We start from the raw sequence: 25,143 nt of genomic DNA, 5'->3' as shown, positions 1-25,143 counted from the left end.
ACTTGCTAGAATTGCCTCCTCAAGATGCAGGGGGTGTTCAGCAACCCAGGATGATACAACAGAGATCTTGGGGGAATTGGGAAACCAGGGTTCTAAACCCAGCTCAAGTTACAATTTCCTCTATTTTATCTGTAAAATAGGAATGCTCTTTTTTTGCCTTGATTGCCTCATATGGGGGGAATATTCTAGTACCATGAGATAATAGCTGTGAAAGTAATCTGGAGTAATTAACCCAGATTTTGACTGTCAAGTAGCCAGAAAATAAATGCCCAGACTCCTTTTGCTTTCCCCTGTACCCCCAGACAGCAAGTCTAAGGAGAACTAAGCAATGATTGCTTCATGCTGACACCAGCTGCTACCCAGAGAAGGTGAGTGATAGCTAAAACAGGGGATTTTAAATGTGAAAACAAGCATGCTAGGATGCATCAGAAAAAAAATATGCTTTGAAGTCAGCAGACCTGGGTCCAAATCCAGTTTCTATGCCCTTACTATCTGTGTAATCTTAGGAAGTCACAACTTCTTTGGACATCAATTTCCTCATTTGTAAAAAAAAAAAAAGAAAGAAAAGAAAAGAAAAAGAAGGGAGGGAGGGAATGAGGAAGGAAAGAAAACAAAACAGTTGGATTCTAGTTGGTCTGATCTACCTACCTTCCAACCAAATTCTGTATTGGGACTATTTTGATTTCAACACTGCAAGGATGTGGACAGTATGTAGGGAAACAGAGTTAATAGCATCAAATCTATGCACATCACAGAATGCTTGTTGTTGCTGATGGTGGGAGTGGGATCAGTCTCTCTCTAAGACTGTTTCAAAAATGAATGAAAATTCTTACTTCTAAGGGAATATATTATATAGAAATAAGACATTCACATATGGCTTTGAGTGCAAATGTTCTTTGGTTTACTCATCAAAATATCAAACAAAATATAAACAACTTTAGCAATTAAATAAAAATGTGACATTTTACAAATCTACAACAAAACTTCTCAAATATTTGAAATCCATTCATTTTGATCTATGGGAAGTTTTTTTTTTTTAAACACTCATACATTTCTCATGGGTTCTACTCTGTTGCAAAGGTCAATTCTGTGTATTAGACCAATTGGTCACTTACTTTTTTTTTTTTGGTTGGTCACTTACTTTTGATGGCCTCATACCAAGAACATTCCAGATTGTCATTCTTTTTTCTCTTAGTTTTGAAATTTATGTCATGCCCACATTTAACAAACACTTTCAAAACATCAAGGTTATGCTCCATGACTACACTAACAAATATTCAAGGTGAATATTGCCCTGTTACATTTTGGAAACCTAAATATCACCATTAACACTAAAGGGCAAGACTATATGCAAGAGGCATATTTTAAAAATCATACATTATTCATATTTTAAACATATTTTTATACTATGAATTCTTTTAAATAGTAATTTCCTGTTCTTCAAAGGGTAAAACTTTACCTCTGGGGGCATGAAAATCAAGAGTAAAATGTCCATGGCAAGAGATCTGACTTGGACTGGATCTTAACACTATAGATAAAAACTTTACATAAGCATCATGGATAGAATAGAAAACTCGGGTCGTTTCTAAAGTAGCATTGGCATCAAAAGGAAGTTTTTTGTCTTGTTTAAAACAAACACACATCAAGAAGGAAAATAAATGAAAAAAAAAAACTTTATACACATTAGATGTAATAGTATGTACCGTCACCATGAAAAGCTCCCTTTAAAAAGTTCTTGCAGGGGGCTATAAATACATTTGTATTATTTAACATAATTTTCATGATATGTTAACTGTTTGGTAGCTTTTAGTCAGATATTTTGGCAATATGCTCCTCTCCAAATAAAAATCAAGTCCCACATCTAGCGATATCATGTGATGTTTATTCTTGGTGGTTTGGGAATAAGATGGCTCATAATCCAAGAACTGATTTGGCAAAGTTTTTCTGAAGTATCTGTAATCTTCAAAAAAAAAATAATCCCTTGGTTCAAATTTTTTCCTTCATAAATCAGCAGTGCTCCATTTATAAGAAATGTTAGCAGTCACAACTGTAATCCAGGTACTCATATGTTCCCTTCATCCAGCATTTTGTTGATGCCTTCACAGAGTTTTTGCAAGTGGGGCTTGTAGGTTCCAAAGGGATTGTACAAGGCAGCCAAGAATTCACAATCTGAAAAGTGGTCAAAGACATTGTTAACCCGTCCATGGGATTTGGCAGTTAGATGGCGCTGAATGACCTGGTGAAGCATCTCTCTACATTCATTCAATAATCTGGACAATACATTCCGATCAAAGGTGTAATCGACCTGATAGAAACTGACCACAGTCATTGCGAGCTGATGAACTTTCTTCTTGAACTTCTCCATTAATGCTAGTTCATCTTGGTTAAACTGATTATTCCTGTATAGGATGGCCAACTTGATGACAGTTTTGATTAGGTTTTTAATGATCTTCTCAGCCTCCTTTTTGTTGTGAGTGTATTCCTTTGTCACTCTATAGAGTTCATCTAAAACATCACTGCTTGTATCATCGATCAAGGTTGTTGCGATGGATTTGGACACCATTTTCCCAAGAATCTTCTTTTGGGCCTGTAAGGCCAGGTTTTTTGAATTAAAGACATCTGTAGCCACTAAAAAAAAAATGAGGAAGGGTAAAAAAAAGTTAGTAAATATGAAGAGAGAAAGTCTAACAAAACATACGTTAAAAATTGCTTTAATATTTTTTTCCCTTTGTTATCTGGGGTTGTCTTCCTCTCAACTGACATTAACATCTGTTTAAAAAAAAATAAACCCAAGGTGAAGTAAATATACCCAGTTTAAACTCCTTAGATCAGCATCAGATTTATCACTTAACCCTAAGAACTTTTTAGGCCAGAGGTTCCTAAACTTTTTTTTTCACCAGAATTTGATCACTGGTAGTGAATCCTTGGGGCCCATTGTCAGAAAAGTGTTACTAAATATATAGAACCAATTTTGTGGAAATACAGTTAGGAACAAACATAAAAGTCCACTAACTTGAGGTTAAAAACTCCTTCTCTTCCCCTTGATAATAACATCATGGATATTAGTAATGGATAACAATCCAGCCAAACTGGGCTATTCATCGTTTCCCAGGTGTTCCCAATTCTTTTCCATCTGATCCTTTTGTTCATGTTATTCCCTCCACATGGGATACCTTCCTTTACTCATCTCCTTATGTCAAAGGAATAAACATTTTTCAAGATCTAGCCCAAATGTCACCTCCACAAAATTAAACATGATCTTGGCAACGAGAAGGAATCTTTTCCCTCAATTCCCACAGAGCTCTCTTTGTACCTCTGTGACATTTACCATGTTCAATTTTGCATTATAGTTATTCATGCACATGTCTTAATTTTCCCACTAGACTGCCAATTCCTTGAAGAGAGGATGTATCTTATTCATCTTTTTATCCCCCCCCCCCTGCCCCGGCAACGGCACTCAAAAATGTTTGTTGAATGAATATTTTTCTTTGGATCTGTTTGCTCCCCTGTAAAAGGAGATTAGACTAGATGTTATCTATACTTCTTCCTACTTTAACATTTTGTTTTTTCCATGTAGTCATTATTTGCTAGTGTAAGGCTACAGTCTTCTCCTACTTCCTGTGTTTTTAATTCTAAAGACTCTCAGCCTTCTAAAAAAAATCACAGCTAATCATCTTTATGAAAAAAGATAAACAGATGTACAGGCACCATTACCAAATTATAGATGTTACTTTATTACCTCTTCTGTTATTACCTTTTCATGTGTGGCTATTAAGTACAGTTGTAGTCAGTGTGTGTGTGTGTGTGTGTGTGTGTGTGTGTGTACGTACACACTACTCCATTCTTTTCAGTCTTCATTATTTCATATTGTTCTTTCTGTATTTTTTCACATTTTGTCATTATGTCAACATAAAAATCAATTGCATTGATTTATCCCTCTTAGCCACTCCCCAACTTGTGGCCATTTAGGAGTCTCTTGTTATTATACAGCACCTTTATCTTTTAAACAAATCTGTCTCATACTGTTCCAATTCTTCTAGGGAGTTAGAGAAATCACGTGAGCAGTGACAGTAACACACCATTTCCACTGCTATCTTGTTTATTCTTGTTTCCTTTGCCTCCAGCCAGTTATATTACAGACTCTATTCCTGAGGTCAACTGCTAGTAAGTATTTATTAAGCACAGTTCATAGAAGTCAAGAAAACTAGAAGAGGAGTACTAGGTTTCTAGTATGCTGAGAGGATATTATTCAGAAGATGTTGACTATTTTCCAAAAGTCTAGATGTCCTAACTAAAAACAAAACAGAAGGTAGTGTGGGAGGAAAGGAATTATACGGATAGCTCTTTGGTACTGTTTACAGTATTCCTGAGTGAAAACTGAGTGATGTTTCCTTTAAGCTAAGAGTACAGAACCTGGATTCTAGTTCTAGCTCTGCTATTAACTAACAGACCTCAGAGAAGTAATTTCCCATAACTGGTAAATTAGTTTCCTCATCTGTAAAATGTGGGAATTTTACTAAATCTCTCAGGCCCCCATCTAGTTCCAAAATTCTATGACTCCTGCAAAATAAAACTTATAACCAAGCTCATCTTATGTTATATGATTTCTTTCTTTTTTTTGTTTTTTAAGTGAGGCAATTGGGGTTAAGTGACTTGCCCAGGGTCACACAGCTAGTAAGTGTTAAGTGTCTGAGGCCGGATTTGAACTCAGGTACTCCTGACTCCAGGGCCGGTGCGTTATATGATTTCTATGCTTTATAGCTGCATACATTTATACCTGCCTTTGATACCATGAAATCATCACCACCAACACCAGTTGCTTTAACTTCCCACTATATTTCCCTTGCCCCTGACCTTTATCCATTCCCTCATGTCCTAAGACTGATGTGTGGTATAGATGAGAAAAGTACTAGACTTGGGTTTGAATACGAGTGAACCATAAGGAACTACCTCATCTATACAATGAAGTAATACTTGCATTATTTACCTCACAATATTGTTCCTTCAGGCAGTCAAACCAAGGAAAGCAATTTATAAACAATAATGTCCTTTTTTCTTGTACTGCACTGGTTCCTTTTCAATATGCCTCACCTCACTTGGGCTGCTGCTACTCACTGAATAAGGTACCCTGGTTGCTGGAGGGCCTATGAGAGGTAAAATCCAAGTGGTAAATTGCCTGCCTGAAGGAGAAAACACGATCTCTGTGCCATGAAGTAGAAACGGAGAAGTAGCATAAATGAAAGCTGGCAAATTCCTCATATGTCCGGGAAAAGAGCTGTGAAAATGCGCTCTGGAACCCAGCGCTCTGAACATCTTGGGGCAAAAGGATAAAAAGAGTTAAAGGGAAGGGCCTGACCTAGGTACCCTCTGATGTAACCTGACTAATCTCCATAAAACTACCTGCAACAGCCCTGTGGCTACTTCCCAACGAGGTACTCACAAGTTTCCTAGTTTGGTCCCCAGAGCAGTGAATACTACTTCATGATTAAAGGGTACACTATGAGTCTTCACTCTTAAAATTATAGTTCACGAGCCCACACCAGTTTGCTTACCTTTAATAGGTAGCTCAAAGGAACATCATTTGCCATGATGGCATATATAGTAAGAATCATAGCTACATAACATTCCCTTCTCCCCCTGTCTAAGCCTAGGGTACACCTTTCCTACAAAAACACAGATCAGCTCCCAACTGCCATGGCTAATTCTCCCTTCAAGACTGGTTGACTCTCTTATTTGCTGCCAGGGGATTACACTTCTTAAAGTTGTTTCCTTCCCTGAAGCTCTACTACCTTTCTATCTCAGTCTGTTCCTTGCTGGAAGCTGTCTGGTTTCCTACCATTGAATAGCTCTGCTTCTTGTCATGGATGATGGGGGGAAAGGGACACGTTCCCTTTACATTCCAAACAGATATTCCCACTCTCAAATGCCTCCTAGAATTGCCCTCTGGGACTGACAAGTTTAGTTTTTTAAAGACCTCTTTAAAAGGGCATGGCTGGGGCAGCTAGGTGGCACAGTGGATAGAACACTGCCCCTAGAGTGAGGAGAATCTGAGTTCAAATCCAGCCTCAAACTTGACCTGGGTAAGTCACTTAACTCCAACTGCCTCAGAAAGAAAGAAAAGAAAAAGGAAAGGAAATAGCCAGCTGCCCTTCTATTGGGATGATCATCTTCACACTTCATAAAGGGAGAGCAGGATTGGGTCAATGACCCTACTATCTAAAACCTTGTCAGTGTTATTGGCTGAAATCCTTTTAACAAAGACAAAAATTGAGAGCTAAATTACTTAAAAACACAAATACCTGGGTGGGGATACCCATTGCCACCAAGAATTTTAAAGTGTAGATGAAGATAGCAGGCACTTTTGTGCTTTGAAAATGGTAGAGGCTTATGAAGCAGCAAGACGCAAGGATCCAAAGAGGGCAAAAGAGGGACTGACAGTCCTGAAGGGGAAAAAACCATTACAAAAAAGGGGAAGCTACTGACAGGAAGATGTATTTTTTGCAGACCTAACCATTTTGATCTGGGTTATCTTTTTTTTTTTTTTTTTGGTGAGGCAATTGGGGTTAAGTGACTTGCCTAGGGTCAGATAGCTAGTAAGTGTTAAGTGTCTGAGGCCGGATTTGAACTCAGGACCTCCTGACTCCGGGGCTGGTGCTCTATCCACTGCGCCATCTAGCTACCCCTGATCTAGGTTATCTTAATCCACATATAAGAGATCTAACATTGAAAGCAAATGACTGAAAAGTATTTCAGGAATATCAAATGCTTACAAAAAGAATACAAAATCCACTTTTAGGACAATTTAACACAAACTTCTTTCATGGAGTGAAACAGCACAAGAAATTGAATAAAAATTGAATTAATAAAAATTTAAGATTTATGAATAGTTAATATTTCCAACTTTCATGTGATTCTGAAAAGAAATTTGTCAGATCTAAGATGACCAGGGTGGGTTGGAGTGAACTGACAGTGGATTTTTCTATTGAAATTACTGTCATTCAAAATGCCCCTATGAAAAGACCCCAAGGTGAAAGAGCAAAGGATTTGGGGATAAAAGAACAAGCTAAAACCGAACATCTCAGCAATGGACACAGTTACATAAAAGCACTGAAGAGAGAAAAAGATATAAAGTTCTGATTAAAACTCTCAATGAAGTCTTTTTCATATCTTAATCATGTGGTCAATTTTTTATCCTCTGTACCTAACCTTTCTGTGTTCCATTAAAATGAGATGTGGTTTTCCCCTAATTCTTCTTTCTAAAGGGATTCTTTCGTTGGCTCAGAAAGTGGCTTGGTCTTACACCTTAGAACTGAAACAAAAAACAAACCAAGGGGAAAAAAAGAAAATATACCCATCAACAACAGAAAGATAGAGGACTCAAAACAAAACAACCATTTATATATACTTTGTAATCTCAATACTACCCCCTTCCCTATAGCCTACAACTATGTGGGAAATTTCAGAAACTGAATGCCTCAGCAAAACAAACCTATTTTTCTAGCCGTTTTTGAGATGATCTGGGTTTTGCTTGTCAGGGATAGGATGAGATTCTTTGAAGGTGCCTAATCTGGTTCATTCAGATACCTGAATAACTGACATAGTGTCAAGAATTTGAATCTGCAATGAGAAATGTTTCTTGTTCAGGTATGGGCTGGAATAGATTAGCTCAAAGGTTCCTTCCAACTCAGATTCTATGTGATTCTATCATAGCTCCATGGACACTTTTATCCTATTATTAGATAGGACATTTCCTAGATCATACTTTAGAGAACTGCTCTGGGATTCCAGAGATCCCCAGGGCCAGAAATTATCCAACAATACTATGAGGATATGTGATTTGGTCCTAATGTGGAGGTTTGAAAGTCAGTCAGGGTTAACCTAACAGCATCTCCAAAAGGCTCATGATACTAAAAAAAAGAAGAAAAATCAGTTAATCTTCTTGACCATGTTCAAGAATTTCGATGCAAAATCACATTAATGTAAGTTTCAATTTTTTTTTTTAAGTGAGGCAATCGGGGTTAAGTGACTTGCCCAGGGTCACACAGCTAGTACGTGTTAAGTGTCTGAGGCTGGATTTGAACTCAGGTACTCCTGACTCCAGGGCCGGTGCTCTATCCACTGTGCCATCTAGCTGCCCCTGTAAGTTCCAATTTTTAAAAAAAGGAAGTGAGGAAATTAGAGCTTATATATCCCAGAGCTTGGTTGTTCCATTTAAGTCGACCATACCACACTTTTAAAAGCAGAAATACTACTTTTATATAAAACCATGTTTACTAAATTCAAATTCCATGGGGGACAGTTAAAGTTCAACCCCAAATTTATAAGTGTTTTAAAATTTGCCACCTTGCAAGGGGGGCGCCATGGTTTCTGCTGGTTATCAGGAAAATGCCAAGTCAACTTCTCATCTACATATACAATCTCCTGAGGCTGAATAGAGAAAAACCTTTGAAACCAGCTGTTCTTTATGTTTAAGTAAAAGCTTTAAGTGCCACTCCTCCCCGCCCCCAGCTTCTCCTTAGAGCGACCCACCTATCCATTCACTCATTCATTCAATCAATAAGTATTTTTGTTCTTACTAAGTCCTTGGCATTGTGCTGAGAAGCAAAGACAAGTGAAACAGGCCCTGCCCTCAAGAAGCTTATGTTTGAAGGGGGGGAGACATTAATACAAGTTATTTTGAGTAAGAGGGCACTGGAGGTCTGGGGGTAAAGGGGAAACAGGAAAGGCTCCACGTAAAGGGTGATGCTTGAATTACTTCTTTTTTTTTTTTTTTGGCAGGGCAATGGGGGTTAAGTGACTTGCCCAGGGTCATGCAGCTAGTAAGTGTCAAGTGTCTGAGGTCGGATTTGAACTCAGGTACTCCTGAATCCAGGCCCGGTGCTTTATCCACTGCGCCACCTAGCTGCCCCTGAATTACTTCTTGAAGGAAACTGTTTAGAGGTGGAAGTGAGGGCATTGGAAAGGGGAAATAGAACATTCTGTGTGCAGAAGAGTGAGTAGGCTAGTGTGATTACAGCCCAACACTCTAGGAGGCAAGTTATGTATAAGAAGACTGGGAAGGTAGGAAGGAACCAGGTTGTGAAGATATGTGACTGAGAGGTGGGGGTACTGTGTCCTTGGGTGTAAATACTCTCCCAAATATAAGGTTCCTTCCAATTCTAGATGTATGATCTTTCCTGGCCCTCAGTTCCCCCACTGTAAAAATGAGAAGATTGGAGTACATGGCCTTTAAGATTTGGAGTGGGAAGGCATCTGAGCCAGTGATCTTATCATCAATGCAGAAAACTTTCTGCCCCCATTTGCAGCCAAATATGCCTTCACAAACCTCCTATATAACTAAAATGAGATGAATGAACGCTGCCCTTAGTCCTTTTCCTATTACAATATAAACTACTCGAGTGCACAGATAGTGTCTATATTATCCTACATTATTGTTATTATAAATATATAACTGCCAATAAACATTTTCCCCCCTAGAAGAGACGTGTATTCTTTTGATACTTCATTTAGTAGCTTAAGACCATAAAAGTTCTTTAAAATGTCTTCTTGGAGCAGCTAGGTGGCGCAGTGGATAGAGCACCGGCCCTGGAGTCAGGAGTACCTGAGTTCAAGTCCGACATTAGACACTTAACACTTGCTGGCTGTGTGACCCTGGGCAAGTCACTTAACCCCAATTGCCTCACCAAAAAAAAAAAAGTCTTCTTTTTGTCCTTTGCCTTTTTAAAAAATGTAGTTTTATCACACACGGACAGAAATACTGGTGGATGTAAAGTATCTAATTTAGACTTCTATAGCCAAGAAAACACAAATGGAAGGTTAGTTTTAGCATCAAAGACACAAAATTAACATTTGAAACAAAGACTCTACCTATATGAAAAAATAGTTCATAATTCTACAAATTAAACATTAAGTTGAAATAATAGGGGTTTTTTAACCCTTAATATTCCCAGTCAGATATTTCCACCTTCATTTACACAGTAGTCTTTCTCAGTCATTTAAATTCATCATCTTTTTGTGAAAGGCACAAAAATGAATTATTCCCTGTTTAAGGTTTCCTTGTCAAAAAAGAAAAGCTAAGTAATAAACTAATTTACCTACATTTAACCCTGGGATGTCTAGAGATTCTCTTCTTTCATTAAAAAAAAAAAAGGGGGTTACTCCCACCCCAAATGGCCTCATTTTGGAGGAGAGGCACAAAATAAAATAAGGTACTTAATCTTTGGGAAGATAATTATGTTATATTTATGTAGGCCTTTAAAGTTTGCAAAGTGGTGTGTGTGTGTGTGTGTGTGTGTGTGTGTGTGTGTGTGTGTGTGTGTATGGGATATATGTATGTATGTATAGTAGGGGCTAGTAACTAGTTATGCTAACATCTCCCCTTTCAAGATAATTTTATCTCTTTGATCTTTACAACTCTGTGAGATGTGTTAATGTCTCCAATATTACAGAGGTGTAAACAGGGCTCAGCAAAGGTAAGTATATCTGCCTATGGCTATTAGGTACCTGGGGTACAATATGAAACTAGGTCTTTCTAAGTCCAAGGCTCTAACCATTACACATCCTGCTTTTCCATTAGGATGTGGTTATCACAAGCTTCAACTCTTGTACTTTGTATTTAATCAATAGAGAATCAGTATGTCCAGCTTACGAACATGGCATTCTGGATTTACTGCAGTGTCTTTTAGATGGAAATTGATTAGCTAGTGAAGGAAATAAAATCATAAGGGGAAATGTCCCCTTCTTTCTTCCAAGACTAGGCTTTCCAGAAGGCCTCTTTTTTGTACTACTTTTCTAATCAGGCCTAATTTTGCCATTTAACCTCAGCTATCAGAGTTTCACACAACTCTAAGGAGAAGCAGTTTTACTTCCTTGAAGAGAAAGCTTACAAGGAAACTATACTGCAGGCCAAGCAACATTACTCAAGTTACCACTTACTGGTAAATGGTTTGAATAATTAAGAAAGAGAAGTTGCTTTAAAGTTCTCATTTTCACTTTAATATAAGGGAAACTTTAAATATCTAGCTTCCCAAATTCATTTTGTGTGTGTGTACCCAGTGTGTTCTCTTTTATACAAAGATGTTGCTAACTACTAAGCAACAGACAAGATGATAGAAATTTTAAATTGATTTTGCAGTATTTGAGTTGTGTTTGTGCTAAGTGAAGACTATGCTCTCTCACTTGATCCCCTTATAATTAAGACATCATTGCTGTGAGTTGCCTGACCAGGGCAAATGTGATATTTAGAATCAAGGCATAGCACTTTTGTCTTGTGCAAAAGAGCTGAGTTATCTGGGGATAAAAATCCCACCACATTTGCATTATGTTTTGAATAAATTCAACAGCCTAGGCATAGCTATACATGTGCATTCTCATTTATTTTTAGTTACTTCTGCTGTCCTATATGCAAACAGACAGGCATATTCCCTCTGGGAAACATCTTTGAATATGTAACCACCAGGCTTGGAAAACAAGTATTTCTTATATTTAGATACTCGAACGAATACTTTTCAAATACATTCCATATCCTGAATTCTTTCTCAAGTTAATCTTGTTCCTATTACTGATTTTTTTAGTATGCTTCTGAAAATGATTAGTTGTGAAAATTGTGCAATTGTAGCAAGATAATGCTATATATATTTTAGAAAAAGTATGGTGAAATAAAAATTCTTCAGTTGGAAAGAAAAAAAACCCACATCTGTCCCACTATATAGCTTGCTCAATTTTCTTAAGTAACAATGCAGTTATGAAATAAAAGCCATGCTCCCATGAAAGGAATAAGGTGTGCACATACTGTGGGCCCACAAAGGACAAAATTCTGTAAAGTTCAAGTCAATGTTTTGCAATATTAAGAACTACAATTTTATATGCAAGTAATTTACTAATGAAAGAAAAAATTGTGTCATTGTTCAGCATATAAAAATTCAAAGTTTGAAATGTTAATGTATTTAATAAAAAATACCATACCATTTCATGGAATTAGGCTTTAAGTGTTAGTACAAGTATCATGATTTTTGAGTAAAGATTACCAAGAGGCAAATTTCTTTAAGGAAATCTAATGGAATTACCACTAATTTCCATTTCTAATTTGCACTCTGGTAGAAAAATTGACTCCTGTACAGAAGACAAATAATATTTTAGAATGGATCTACTTTTTAAAGCATTGGCCCTTTCAAACACTTCATTTGGAGATCTGGGTTTGAATCTCAGCCCTGTCACTTCCTTGATGTGTAACCTTGGACATGAGACTTGTTGGGTCTCAGAGGGGGCTGGCCTAAATGACTTTATCAACTCCAATTTCATATCATATCATATATCTATATCTATACATGAGACATGGGGCTTAGAATAACCCAGAACAAAGAAGACCAGATAACAGGAGAGACATATCAAGGGACTATTAAAGTTTAGACTGACCAACTAGATTATTAGGACGGGTACATCTAAGAAGTACAGTGATAAAGTCAGTTAGGTGTGGCTACTACCTGACCTGAGCTAGGAGACAGAGATAACCCTTGAGGTCAGGACCATCATTTCAAAAAAATCCCCCTAAATCTCAAGAATATGATAAGCATCTAGGCTTTCCCCACCCCACCCCAAAATGAACTTTCCATTTTCAGGTAGACATTCATCCTCTATAAAAGCTTTTGCCTTCCTTCTGTTCTGAGAGGAGGATATTTCTAATTCACCTCCTCCCCAGGGATGAAGTCTTTGATTTACTTCTCCATCACTTTCTCTAGCACCAAATAAAAGATAATTTTAATCCTAATTGGAGTGTGTGTGAGTGTACTTCTTTACAGAGGAATGCCTAAGGAACCCCACCTTTCCTCTTCATGACATATACATATATACACATACATACACACACATATAAAATAAGAAATAAGTTAATTGTTCACTTAGCCACAAAATGTATTAGTACCAGAATTTTGGAAGGATAATTGCTGGATACCCATGCTTTTGTCAATTAAGTTTTGCTCTTGGGTATATAGTATTGAAAATATTTATAAAAAATGAACTGAAGAACACGTAAAGCTCATTATATTTCTTGGTTACAACTTCTCTTTAGAGATCACAGAAATGTCTGGAAAACTTGGTTACTGGGTACCCAAATGATACATATATATGTGTTAGCAGAAAAAAGCCGTTGCTCACTACTCAGTAACAAACAAGAAAATTAAGAGACAAAAGGTTAAACCTATTCAGTCAAGATTCATCAATTTGCCTGGAAGCAGATCATTGACTTAAAAACAAAGACAAAGAAGCCTAGTAGCAGGGACAAGAGACAGAAAAGCAAGGCAGAATAAAAGTAAAGAGGAGATTAAGGAAGAGAATAGAAGACAGAAGCAATGGCAAAAATTAGAAATCTTGAGGGTGGTGGTCACAAGTGGAAATTAAACATATCAAGTAGGACTACAAACTGCAAGCATTGTGACCAAAGAATAGGCAGAAGACAGAAATGCTTTGCCCTTCCCTGGGGCAAACAACTATTTCACCTTCCACACCCAGACCCCTTATGGCATCCCTGTGTCATGGAGAGACACCCAACTAGCACAACTGAGTAACCCAAATTGCATTTACGATTTGCAGTAGCCACAGACAAGTAAGTAGAGCCACTTGGCCTATGTCTCACAACATTTACACTGGTATTTATTTATAGCAATACCTATAGCACTATGATAATTTGAAATACACATGACTTTTTAAGATGATCTTTTTAAAAAATTAAAATAAAAATGGTTGTATAAATCCTTACCTTTTCAGAACATTTATCTAAGTCAGAATGACTTATTCCCCAAGGGTGCTAGATAGCTGTATGTTGTTCCAAATATTCTATTATTACTGGTTCTTTGAATTATAAACTCAGTCACTTTAATTTTTATCTACAACTCAGCTTCAAGAAATCCATTTAAAACTACGTAAGGCAGGGCAGCTAGGTGGCACAGTGGATAAAGCACCGGCCCTGGATTCAGGAGGACCTGAGTTCAAATTCAGCCTCAGACACTTGACATTTACTAGCTGCGTGACCCTAGGCAAGTCACTTAACCCTCATTGCCCCCCGCCCCCCCCAATCAAACAAAAAACTACATAAGGCAAGGTCACTAAAAAAAGTGGTAAAAACAAAAACAAAAAAACCCTAAAATCATCCCAAACTCAAACAAACCCCAAGATATTTCAGAGAGAGGTATTTCTTTACTTGCCATTATTCAGCCTTGAACCAGGGTGTCCCTAACTTCAGGGGCCAGCTCTAGACCAAAGCTTCTTAAATTGTGGGTTGCAAAAACTGCGGCAGCAGTAAAAGGTTATGTATACCCATTTTATGTACTTATATAACATGGGGACAAATAGAGGAATTAAGGGACTATTAAAAGTTTAGCTTGGGGGCAGCTAGGTAGTGCAGTAGATAAAGTACCAGCTGTGGATTCAGGAGGACCTGAGTTCAAATGTGACCTCAAACACTTGACACTTACTAGCTGTGTGACCCTGGGCAAGTCACTTAACCCTCATTGCCCCTCAGCCTTTCCTATCCAACCCCTCATTCAAGCTTTTCCCACTCCACCCCCAAAATGAACTTTTCATTGACGGGTGGTCACCCTAACTATACTCTATAAAAGCTTTGGCCATCTCCTACCCTTGAGGTGAAATCTTTGACTTCCCTCTTGGTCACCTTTTATAGCGCCCAAATAAAAGACCATTTTATTCTAATTGGTTTGTGTGTGACAATTTTAATTCTTTACAGAGGAATACCTAAGAATCCCCACCACCTATTTCCCCTGTGACATATATACCCAGGGTTGTGTAAAAATTTCTTGGGCAAAAAGGGGTCAAGTGAAAAAGGTTTAAGAAGCCTTGGTCTAGGGGCAGCTAGGTGGCGCAGTGGATAGAGCACCGGCCCTGGAGTCAGGAGTACCTGGGTTCAAATCCAGCCTCAGACACTTAACACTTACTAGCTGTGTGACCCTGGGCAAGTCACTTAACCCCAATTGCCTCACTAAAAAAAAAAAAAAAAAAAAAAAAAGAAGCCTTGGTCTAGACTATACCCAGTAATTTAACTTTTTTACTACCTACTCCTTCTGCAAACCCCTAGAATCTACTCTACACCGCTCTACTGAAACCATCCTCTTTAAGGGTGCCAATAAACTGACAATCAGTCTTTTTTAGTTGTTATCCTTTTTGATCTTCTATGGTACTGGTGTTTTATTCTATTTTTAATTGTTTTGTTAAATATTTCCCAATTACATTTTTTTTTGGCAGGGCAATGGGGTTAAGTGACTTGCCCAGGGTCACACAGCTAGTAAGTGTCAAGTGTCTGAGGCTGGATTTGAACTCAGGTACTCCTGAATCCAGGGCCGGTGCTTTATCCACTGTGCCACCTAGCCGCCCCCACCCAATTACATTTTAATCTGGTTCAGGTTACACTTCAGAGTGCTGTGGGATACCTATTTGATACCTTTGTTCTAGGCAACTCTCTAAGATTATAAGTGGAAGAGAAGGTGCAGACCTTCACTGGTGGAGATTCCCTATCAGCAGGTTCTCTAAACAAATGAAAACATATGTCTAATCCCTACTAATCATTTTGATTAGTTTGGTTTTTTTTTACTGATTCTCTGGGGTTTTCTAAGTAAACTATCATGCCCTTACCAATGTTTATGCTTTTAATCTCTAGAATTTTGTCTAAAAAAGGAAGTGTGGCTTGCTGGATAGTGTTGAATTGGAATCCGGAGGAACTGAGTTCAAACATCAATTCTCACACTTTTGTTAGTTGAATGACCATGAGCAAAATATTCCATCTCTCTCAGCCTTCGTTTTCTCTTCTGTAGCATTGGGATAATAATATGGATAATGGACAATAATAGTACAGGAAGTGCTTCACAAAATTTAAAGCACCATAAAGGAACACTATTATGTCAAATAACAATGAGGAGAGGGTTCATCCTTCCTTTTCCTTTTTAGGAAAGTCCCCAGGGTTTCTCTCCATTGTAAATACTATTAACACTTGATTTGTAGATATCTACTTGTGATCATATTAAAGAAGAGTCCTCCCAGGCTTATGCTTTTTATGGCTTTTGACATCAAGTACTGTATTTTGTCAAAGCCCTTTTCTGAATTTATTGATAAATACATGTGAATTTTGCTTTTTGTATTATTATTGGAAAATTACTAGGGATGGACACTCTATAAAAATTGTCCATCACAGGGTAGCTAGGTGGCACAGCGGATAGAGCACTGGCCCTGGAGTCAGGAGTACCTGAGTTCAAATCTGGCCTCAGACACTTAACACTTACTAGCTATGTGACCCTGGGCAAGTCACTTACCCCCAATTGCCTCGCTTAAAAAAAAAAAAAGTTCATCAGTATATAATCTGAGATAGTACCATTGGTCAATTAGTTTGGCTCAGAGTTTAAAATGAGGAACATTATACATTGGACTGTTTTCAGGTAATTGCAAAACTCTTTCATTTACTCCAACTTTCCCATGAAAGAAAATGATCATATTTAATACTAAAATTTTGTATTAGAATTATGTTGAGGGGCAGCTAGGTGGCACAGTGAATAGAGCACCAGCCCTGAAGCCAGGAGGACCTGAGTTCAAATCCGGCCTGAGACACTTGACACTTACTAGCTGTGTGACCCTGGGCAAATCACATAACCCCAATTGCCTTATCAAAAAAAAAAATTATGTTGATAAATGGCAAGATATAGTATATAATTGCCTTTGAAAAACTAAAACTGAGAGAAATGGAAAGGTATGCGTTATGTATGGAATAGACTGCAATATATGACCAATGAAGAACTCCAAAGAAGAACAGGAAGATGTCAAGGACTTAAATGAAAGGAAAAGAAGATAGGATGGACACATAGCAAGAACAGGTATGACAGGTAGCCAGCTAGAATGCAGTACTGGTGGGAACCAATGTCAGGAACTATCAAGGAAAGTCTCTGGCACATTGAGTAGACTACATGGAAAGGTTTGCAATTTGTACCACTGGAAGGAACTTCTCAATCAATGAAATCACAAATCCTTGAGTATAAATACTTAGGATAATTATTTTTATGATGTTAAACCATCCTTGCATCCCTCATATAAATACAACTTGATCTTTTGGATTTTACAGTCTTTTTGCTAAAACTCTTATTTTAAAATTTTCATCGACATTATTTAATGAAATTGGTCTATAATTATCTGCTTTACTTCTTCTTGGTTTGGATTAGGACCATATTAAACTTTTTTTTTTAAATTAAGGAGGATAATTTTTGTAGCATAGGCATTAATTGCTCATGAAATATTGAATTCACTTATTTACCTTCAGGATAATATAAGTTCCTTGAGGGCAGGGTCTGTTTTAACTCTTGTTATTATATCCCTAGTGCCAGTATAGTATTTGGCATACAGTAAATATAATAAATGCTTTTTAAATTGAATAAAACTTTTCATTTAACAGCATATTTATATTGGTATTGAATAACATTTTCCACCCAGGATATATACCTTGGCCATGGAGGAGACAGCCTGCTATATTCATGATTTCATTTCCTCAATTTGATTTCCATTATTCAAAAATGAGTTAAGTATTTAGAGATGACTATTCTTTTCCAGCTATAGAGTTTGCTTATAAAGAATCAAAATATTCTGATTGTGAAGGTTTTTCAACACATTTAGGTTCTAAACGGTTGCCTCATCAAGGCATGGAATTGTCTTTAAAGATTATGCCAGGGGCAGCGAGGTGGCGCAGTGGGTAAAGCACCAGCCCTGGATTCAGGAGGACCTGAGTTCAAATCCAGCCTCAGACACTTGAGCCTTACTAGCTGTGTTGCCCTGGGCAAGTCACTTAACCCCAATTGCCTCAAAAAAAAAAAAGATTATGCCAGTGAGTGGAAGATAAAAAGGCTATGAGTTTTGGCCCTAGTCAATAATGTCTATAAGCTGCAGACAGGTTAAACTTAGAAGCTCATCAACAAAAGGTTGGCCAAAGCAATGAAGAAAGGCCTCTAAGACATAGTGAGGCTGTGATCTGTGTTCTCAAAGGGAGTATCAACACCAAGGAAGTATGGTTCTTATAAAGTATAATTCAAATGATGGGCAATGAATGACCAAATTATATTATATCACAAAGTTCTTAATGAGGTACTTTAATACCTAAAATATTCCTCCTGAAGACTACTGAACTAAGAGACCTGAAGAAAATAACTTAAAGGACAGTATTGAACATACACTTTCCATGAACAGATAGCATTTTAGATGTTAATGTAAATAACTTTATGAAATGTGAATAATTGTGCTTTCTACTTGTGACTGAAACTCATTAAAAATCTGATATATAGTTAGAGGAACTTGGTTCCAACACTGGCACAGCAAATTAAGCCTGGCCTTGGATAGATTTATCACAACCTATCTCAATCTCAGTTTTCTTCATCTGAAAAATAAGGGGGTCAGACAGGAGGACTTATCATCTTGAATTCCTATGAACTTGCGAAACTGTCTACTGAGACACTGGAAGAGTTGCTTATCTATTTCTATTGGTTAAGCATTGACATTGACCCCCCCCCCAAAAATAAAATTATTTGTGGGTAGAGAAGCATCTAAGAAAAAAATGTGAAGCTAGCCCCCTTTGCAAAGTAGCATTTTAACAGACACTTAGATCTAAAGACATTTTTAGTATTATCTTCATTACTTGTCTGAAATTAAATGAGAACCTCATTTTACAGTTATATAAAGTTGCCAACTGAAATTAATCTACTTAACACAAATTTAATGATATATTCTGAAAAGTTTTAGTGTGTTTTTTATTTCTCCAGGGGTGGACAATTTTGAACAAGGTTTCATTTATGCACATTCTTGGGGCTATGAATCTCTGTGTTGATTCATATATGATCCAATTTTCCAGCAGGGAATGCACAGGAAAATCCTCTAAACAATTTCTATGATTTTCCACTCTGTCCCTTTCCTATTCATACACTCTTGCTAGAAGTCTTGGATCTTGATGAATATTCATATTCATATGCTGTTTGGAAAGCCAGCTATAAATCCAATTCTAGTATTTCTAACATAACATCTGGTTGTTGTGTGTGAATGAGCTTGTATAAATTTGTTATTGGCTCACTGATAACTCAGTGTCACATGGACAACTGAAATCAAGGTCCAGGGCTGACCAAAGAGAATCATTATTTTAAATGCCACAATGTTTCTTGGCCAGCTGTGAAGGTACATTTATCAGAAAATATTTGCTCTGAAAAGAAGCCTAAATGGCCATCATCTGCTGTGTTTAGCAGTAGCAACTCTTTGAAAACAGGAGAGTGATATAACTCCTAAAGCATAGGAAAAGGACAAAGAAAACATGAAGCTTCAGATTTGCCTAAGAACACTGTAGGCTCATGGAATCATAGATTTGGAGGTAGAAAGGACCTCAGAGATTAATTTTACAGATAAGGAAAGTGAAACCCATAAAGTGACTTGACTGAGGTCACACTTGTATCATGTGCACCACACTGTCTTCAGAGGGAGTCATGGTTGATGGAAGTAGGAAATAAACTCTGTTTATTTTTTATTTATTTTTATCAGCTTTTCCTGATGAAATTTTCTGCAGATGACTTCCAGATCCATATATTCAGCCCTCATCTCTCTCCTGAGCTCTAGGGCTGCAATACCAACTGCCTATTGAAATGGATGCCTCGTAGGTATCTCAAACATAACATGTCCAAAGCAGGACTCATCATCTCCTTTCTCTAAACTCACCCTTGTGAAGTTCCCTGTTTCTGTTAAGGATACCAGTGGTTTTCAACTATGGTGCTATTCTTGACTCTTCACTATCCATCACCCCACATATCAAGCCAGTGTCCAAATATTTTCATTTCTGCCTCCAAAACATCTTTTATTCATATCTACTGACCTTCATATCTCCAACACTCAATCATTTCTCAATAGCCTCCTAATTGGTCTCCCTGCCTTAAATCTATCCCCACTTCAAACCATCTCCCAAACTGGTGCCAAAGTGATTGTTTTTTAATAGTGCAAGTCTGAACATCTCTCCTATTAATAAACTTTAGGATCAATTAATACCTTTAGGATCAAATATAAACTTCTACATTTGACTTCACAACCTACCTCCAAATACAACCTTTCTCATACATTAGTCCTCCTACTCCACACTCTATGGCCTGTTACCAAACTGGTCTTCTTCGCACTCCACACCTCTATACCAACTGCTCCTGTGCCTGTAATGTATCTCTTATTTCCTTTAAAACTCTTTTCAGGGGCAGCTAGGTGGCACAGTGGATAAAGCACCGGCCCTCGATTCAGAAGGACCTGAGTTCAAATCTGACCTCAGACACCTGACACTTACTAGCTGTGTGACCTTGGGCAAGTCACTTAACCCTCATTGCCCTGCAAAAAACCAAAAAAACCTCTCTTTTCAGAGGTTACCTTGTATATGAAGCCTTTCCCTAGAGCCCCCAGCTGTTCATGCCTTTTTACCAGAATGGTTTGGTATTTACTGTGCGTGTGCACACACAGACACATATGTATAGTGTCTCCTCCAAGAGAGACAGAGACAGTTTCATTTTTGTCTTTGTATGTGCTTAGCACAGTACTAGGCATACAGTGGATCCTTACTGCTTGTTGATTGATAAACCCCTTTATAAAGTTATAAATTCCTCAAGAAACTATGCAGTTTTTGTCTTCTAAGACACACCTCCACTCTAGCACCTAGCAAAGCCTCTTGTGTACATAAGGAAGGTGCTTAATAAATGTCTATGGAATCAAGGATTATGATTTCTGAAACCTATTACTTTATTTCCTTCCCTACCCACATTCCTCTCTCTTGTCTCTGTTCCCACAAAATCCCCAAAACAACGCACTTGTAAGAAGTAGGACATGTTTACTATTCCATTTCTCCAGCAAGTATTCCAAAGATTTCCAAGGGAAAGTATCAGTATCCAAGAAAAATCTCCAAATACTGGTGTATTTTAGGATCAGTAACCCCTTGCCCTAAAACATGAGAACAAATGATAGAATATAAGTAAAGTACTCTGCAATCTTAAAGGACTAGTAAATATTAATTATTATTATTGTTGTTAGCAGCTCTCAAATATGCATCTTAGTGAAACTTTCCAACATTCTTGTCATGACCTCTGCCTAATAACTATATTAAAATATTAAAGTTAGTCAAGCATTTTATAACCATGTTAGTGGCTGGAGGAGAGCTTGGTGCAGGAAATAGCCTTGGGGTTTCAGCCAATTTAAAAAAAACAGCCAAGGTTTCAGTTGGGTGCCCCCCCCCACCCCGCTGGTTTTGAGGACTTTGCTTACTCACTGGCAGCAAAGCCCAAAACTGCAAGATGCTATTTTGAAAATCAGTACAAAAAGAGAAGAAGTCCTGAAAACCTTAGGTCTCCAGATGACAAAAAGCAACCCTATCCTTTCCAGCTTGAAGACAGTTTCTTTTGTTTGATAAACTAAAGCAAAATGGTGCTGGGGTTTTTTTGTTTGTTTTTTTGTTTTTTGTGAGGCAATTGGGGTTAAGTGACTTGCCCAGGGTCACACAGCTAGTAAGTGTTAAGTGTCTGAGGCCGGATTTGAACTCAGGTACTCCTGACTCCAGGGCTGGTGCTTTATCCACTGCGCCACCTAGCTGCCCCTAAAACGGTGCTGTTTTGACATAAAACAAATAGAACATGTTATTCATCTTATTTTGTTTTAATCTTGTTACTGGTGTAATAGTCATAACACCATTAACCTAATTCACCTCATGGAATTTTTACTTGACTTCAAGCTAAGATCAGGCATGAGAATCAGCCTAGTGTCAAGAAGGAAGTAGGAAGCAGTGGAAAGAGGCCTTGATTTGGAAATCTGGAGACACATTGGCACAGAGGGGACCAAACCCTGGTTCCCCAAGGCTATACCACTGAAGCACAAGCACATGGAACCTGCTACAGTGACTTATTTTCAAGGAAAATAATTCCTCTTGTTCTATTTTTGTTTTTAAAAAGTCAAGTTTTCTTCCTAGCAAGCTGCGCGATAGTGACTGAATTTGGAGTCAGGACCTAGGAAGGCTCAAAAAGTATCTTGGTTACTCACTTGCTTTTGTCACCTCGAACAAGTCACTTGAGTTCTAAAATGAAGGAGGTAGCATAAGATTCTTCCCAGCTTTTAACCCAAGAATCTCATGAAATAAGTGATTTTTGCCTCAACTGATATAATTACAACTTGAAATTTTTAGGGTCACAAAGCTGGAAGAAAAAAATACCCTACCCTGTTCAGATGAACAACATCACTTGAAATATCAGCAGAATCAGTAGTGAAAGATATTTTCAATTCTTTGGGACAAGGATAGGGAGGATGTGTGCTTCAGGAAGTAGTGTTCATTAACAAGTTAAGCTGGTTTTGCTTACATGTTTAGCAGTTAGGCAATCACTCAAAAAGTGACTCTTCAATTACAGTTCCATACCATCCATAGTTACAGTTAGGGATTCAAGGGCTTCATACATTTAGACATAAGAAACTCAGGGCTACGTGTGTGTTCTGCTATCCTGAAGAGTATTTGAAATGCAAAGCATGCTTCACCCAGTTACCCAAGATAGGAGATTTTGTGTTGTTTTTTTTCCCCTCACAATATTTTTTTTATAACAGACTTTTGGGAAACTATATGTGGAAGCAATATTTCCACTTTTTTTTTCTCATAGAGTGTGTTAAATGAGGCAGAAAAAGTTGTTGAATTTCCTAACATCAATTAGTCCTTTAAGATAGATTTTCTATGCCACTTTGGAATTCTATTGATTAAATACAAGATCAATAAAACTGATATTTCATAAAGAAAAATCCATAAATAAGGGTGTTGTAATCAGTGACCTCTAAGATCCCTGCCACCTTTACGTTTATAACCCTACAACCCTAACTCTCACTTTTTTTTTTTTAGTGAGGCAATTGGGGTTAAGTGACTTGCCCAGGATCACACAGCTAGTAAGTGTTTAAGTGTCTGAGGCCGGATTTGAACTCAGGTACTCCTGACTCCAGGGCCAGTGCTCTATCCACTGTGCCACCTAGCTGCCCCTCTCACTTCTTATAGTTGTTGAAACTGGGAGGCAGGAGGAAAAAGAAAGCATTTACATAGTACCTGCTCTGTGCCAGGCATTGTGTGGGAGAGTGTTTTTTTTGTTTTGCTTTTTTTGCAGGGCAATGAGGGTTAAGTGATTTGTCCAGGATCACACAGCTAGTGTCAAGTGTCTGAGGCTGGATTTGAACTCAGGTCCTCCTGAATCCAGGGCTAGTGCTTTATCCACTGCATCACCTAGCTGCCCCATAACACCTTGTTTTATAACACTACAAATCCTTCAAAGTTCTAGTCAATTGGCAGCTCTTTCATGTTTTTTCTGATTCCTTTTCCCTGATTCCATTCCTACACAGAAGTGAGTTCTCCCTCTTCTAAATCTTAGTGTACTATTATATGTTACTATATGTTCTAATTATTTGCCATATTTGAGCTCCCCAATTAGAAGAGCCTTGAATGCAAGGGTCTCTTGTCATGCACATCTAGTTATCCTATTTATTTGGTGGTTTCCACAAAGACAACAACAGTACACAGCCAGTGAAGACACAGTTTTAAGTCTGGGTTGACATCTCTAGTGAGAGATACTTTTAAACTTATTTATAAAAATCTATGGCTTTCTAATGAAATATTAAATGCTTTGGTTGTATGCCAACAAAGTATCAACAAATAGAGTTACTTGTATCTTTCTGCTTCTATCTATAGAGTGTAACGATTGGAATGACGCCACCTGCTGGAGAGTTACTGTAGGAAAGCTCCGCCATGAGAAGGAGTCTGAGGGCAAGCCATGGGGTCAGGTCCTTGGTGTCAGAAAGTGATGTTTGCTCATGGGTGCTGTTTATCAAAGCTGTCAGCCAATTAGCTTGGAGCTGTGTGTGCGCGTGTGAGGGGGATGTTCCCAGCTTCACAGGAGGCATTGCGTCCTTTTTGTTCCTGACCTCGCCATGGTGGGTCGTATGATGGGGTCTCTTAGAAATAGTTAGATTTTTACCTTTCTCTCTGATCCTAATGCTCTTTAATAAATACTTAAACACTTAAATACTCTTGCTAAGGCTTATAATTTATTGGTGACAACTCATTAGATATTTTAGACAGACTAGCTAGAATTTTAGCCCCTTATAAGAGGAAACCTGGTATAATAATAGAACATTAGATTTGGAATCAGAAGAGAGGTAGGTTTTGCCACTTACTAAATTTCTAAATTTCAATTTTCTTCTCTGTAAAATGGAGATTATAAAACCATTACTACCTACTTCATTAGGCTGCTAAGAGAAAAGTGCTTTGTAACATGTAAAATGCTATATCAATGTGACATATTGTTATTATTGGATCCTCCATGGAAATTCTAGGGGTGTGAAGATGACACTGAATTCCCAAAGAGTAAACTGGTAAATTTGATAAGGTCTGGTGATACCTACACCAAGGAGAAAATCTGAGTGAATGCAAGTTTGGCAATGAACTGTGATCCTGTCATCTGAGGATTAGACAAGCTATGCATAGAAAGGTCTATCAGCAGAAGGCTAGTCATATAACTCCTTAAAATCATCTCTTAACGCACATAGGGGTTGTATTCTACATTTGTGAAAGAAATACCTATGACAAAATTACAAATCTTTTAAAGTATCGAGGTAGAATTTGGAGTAATGTTTTAAATGAAGATGGCTGTATCAAAGATACATTTGTTGTGTTAAAATTTGTCTTAGTTTTATTTTTTTAGGGAGTGTTACACAGAGAGCAGATACTTTTACTTTCCTATTTATATCCTAGCTCTTACTTAGTACAGTGCTTTGCATATAGTAAGCACTTGCTAAAGGCTATATTCATTCATCCACCCATCCATTCATCCATCCACAGCAGATAGGAGAAAGAGGGTTTCTAAGTGGGTTGGTAGGGCAGAGCATCTCCCACATCAAAATGCAAGACTCAAACAGTTCAGATTTGTTAAGCAAGGGAGGAGCAACAGTGATATTGCAGACAAGGGGAAATCTAAGAACCATCAACAGGGAGTTGGGGGTCCAAGACAGAGGATAAATAATGGGTCAAGAGGACCGGGAAAGGGAAAAAGCAGGGAACCACTAGCGTGAGATGGCTTTTTGTACATAAGT

At 37.8% G+C, this 25,143-nt stretch overlaps 1 protein-coding gene across 3 annotated transcripts in view; it reads right to left on the bottom strand.

The window, feature by feature from the left end:
* Nucleotides 1–1,075: 1,075 nt before the first annotated feature.
* TNFAIP8 (TNF alpha induced protein 8) overlaps nt 1,076–25,143 on the bottom strand; it is a 126,882-nt gene continuing 102,814 nt past the window's right edge. For all 3 annotated transcript variants that reach the window (XM_043975492.1, XM_043975491.1, XM_043975490.1), the window contains exon 2: nt 1,076–2,628. In XM_043975492.1, coding sequence (XP_043831427.1) covers nt 2,063–2,628 — 566 coding nt within the window. In that variant the 3' untranslated portion in view covers nt 1,076–2,062. The remainder of the gene's footprint in view (nt 2,629–25,143) is intronic.

Source organism: Dromiciops gliroides, chromosome 1, assembly GCF_019393635.1.
Source record: "Dromiciops gliroides isolate mDroGli1 chromosome 1, mDroGli1.pri, whole genome shotgun sequence".
NCBI lineage: Eukaryota > Metazoa > Chordata > Mammalia > Microbiotheria > Microbiotheriidae > Dromiciops > Dromiciops gliroides.
The sequence above is the reverse complement of the archived record's forward strand: the minus strand, read 5'-3'. Positions and strand labels throughout refer to the sequence as shown.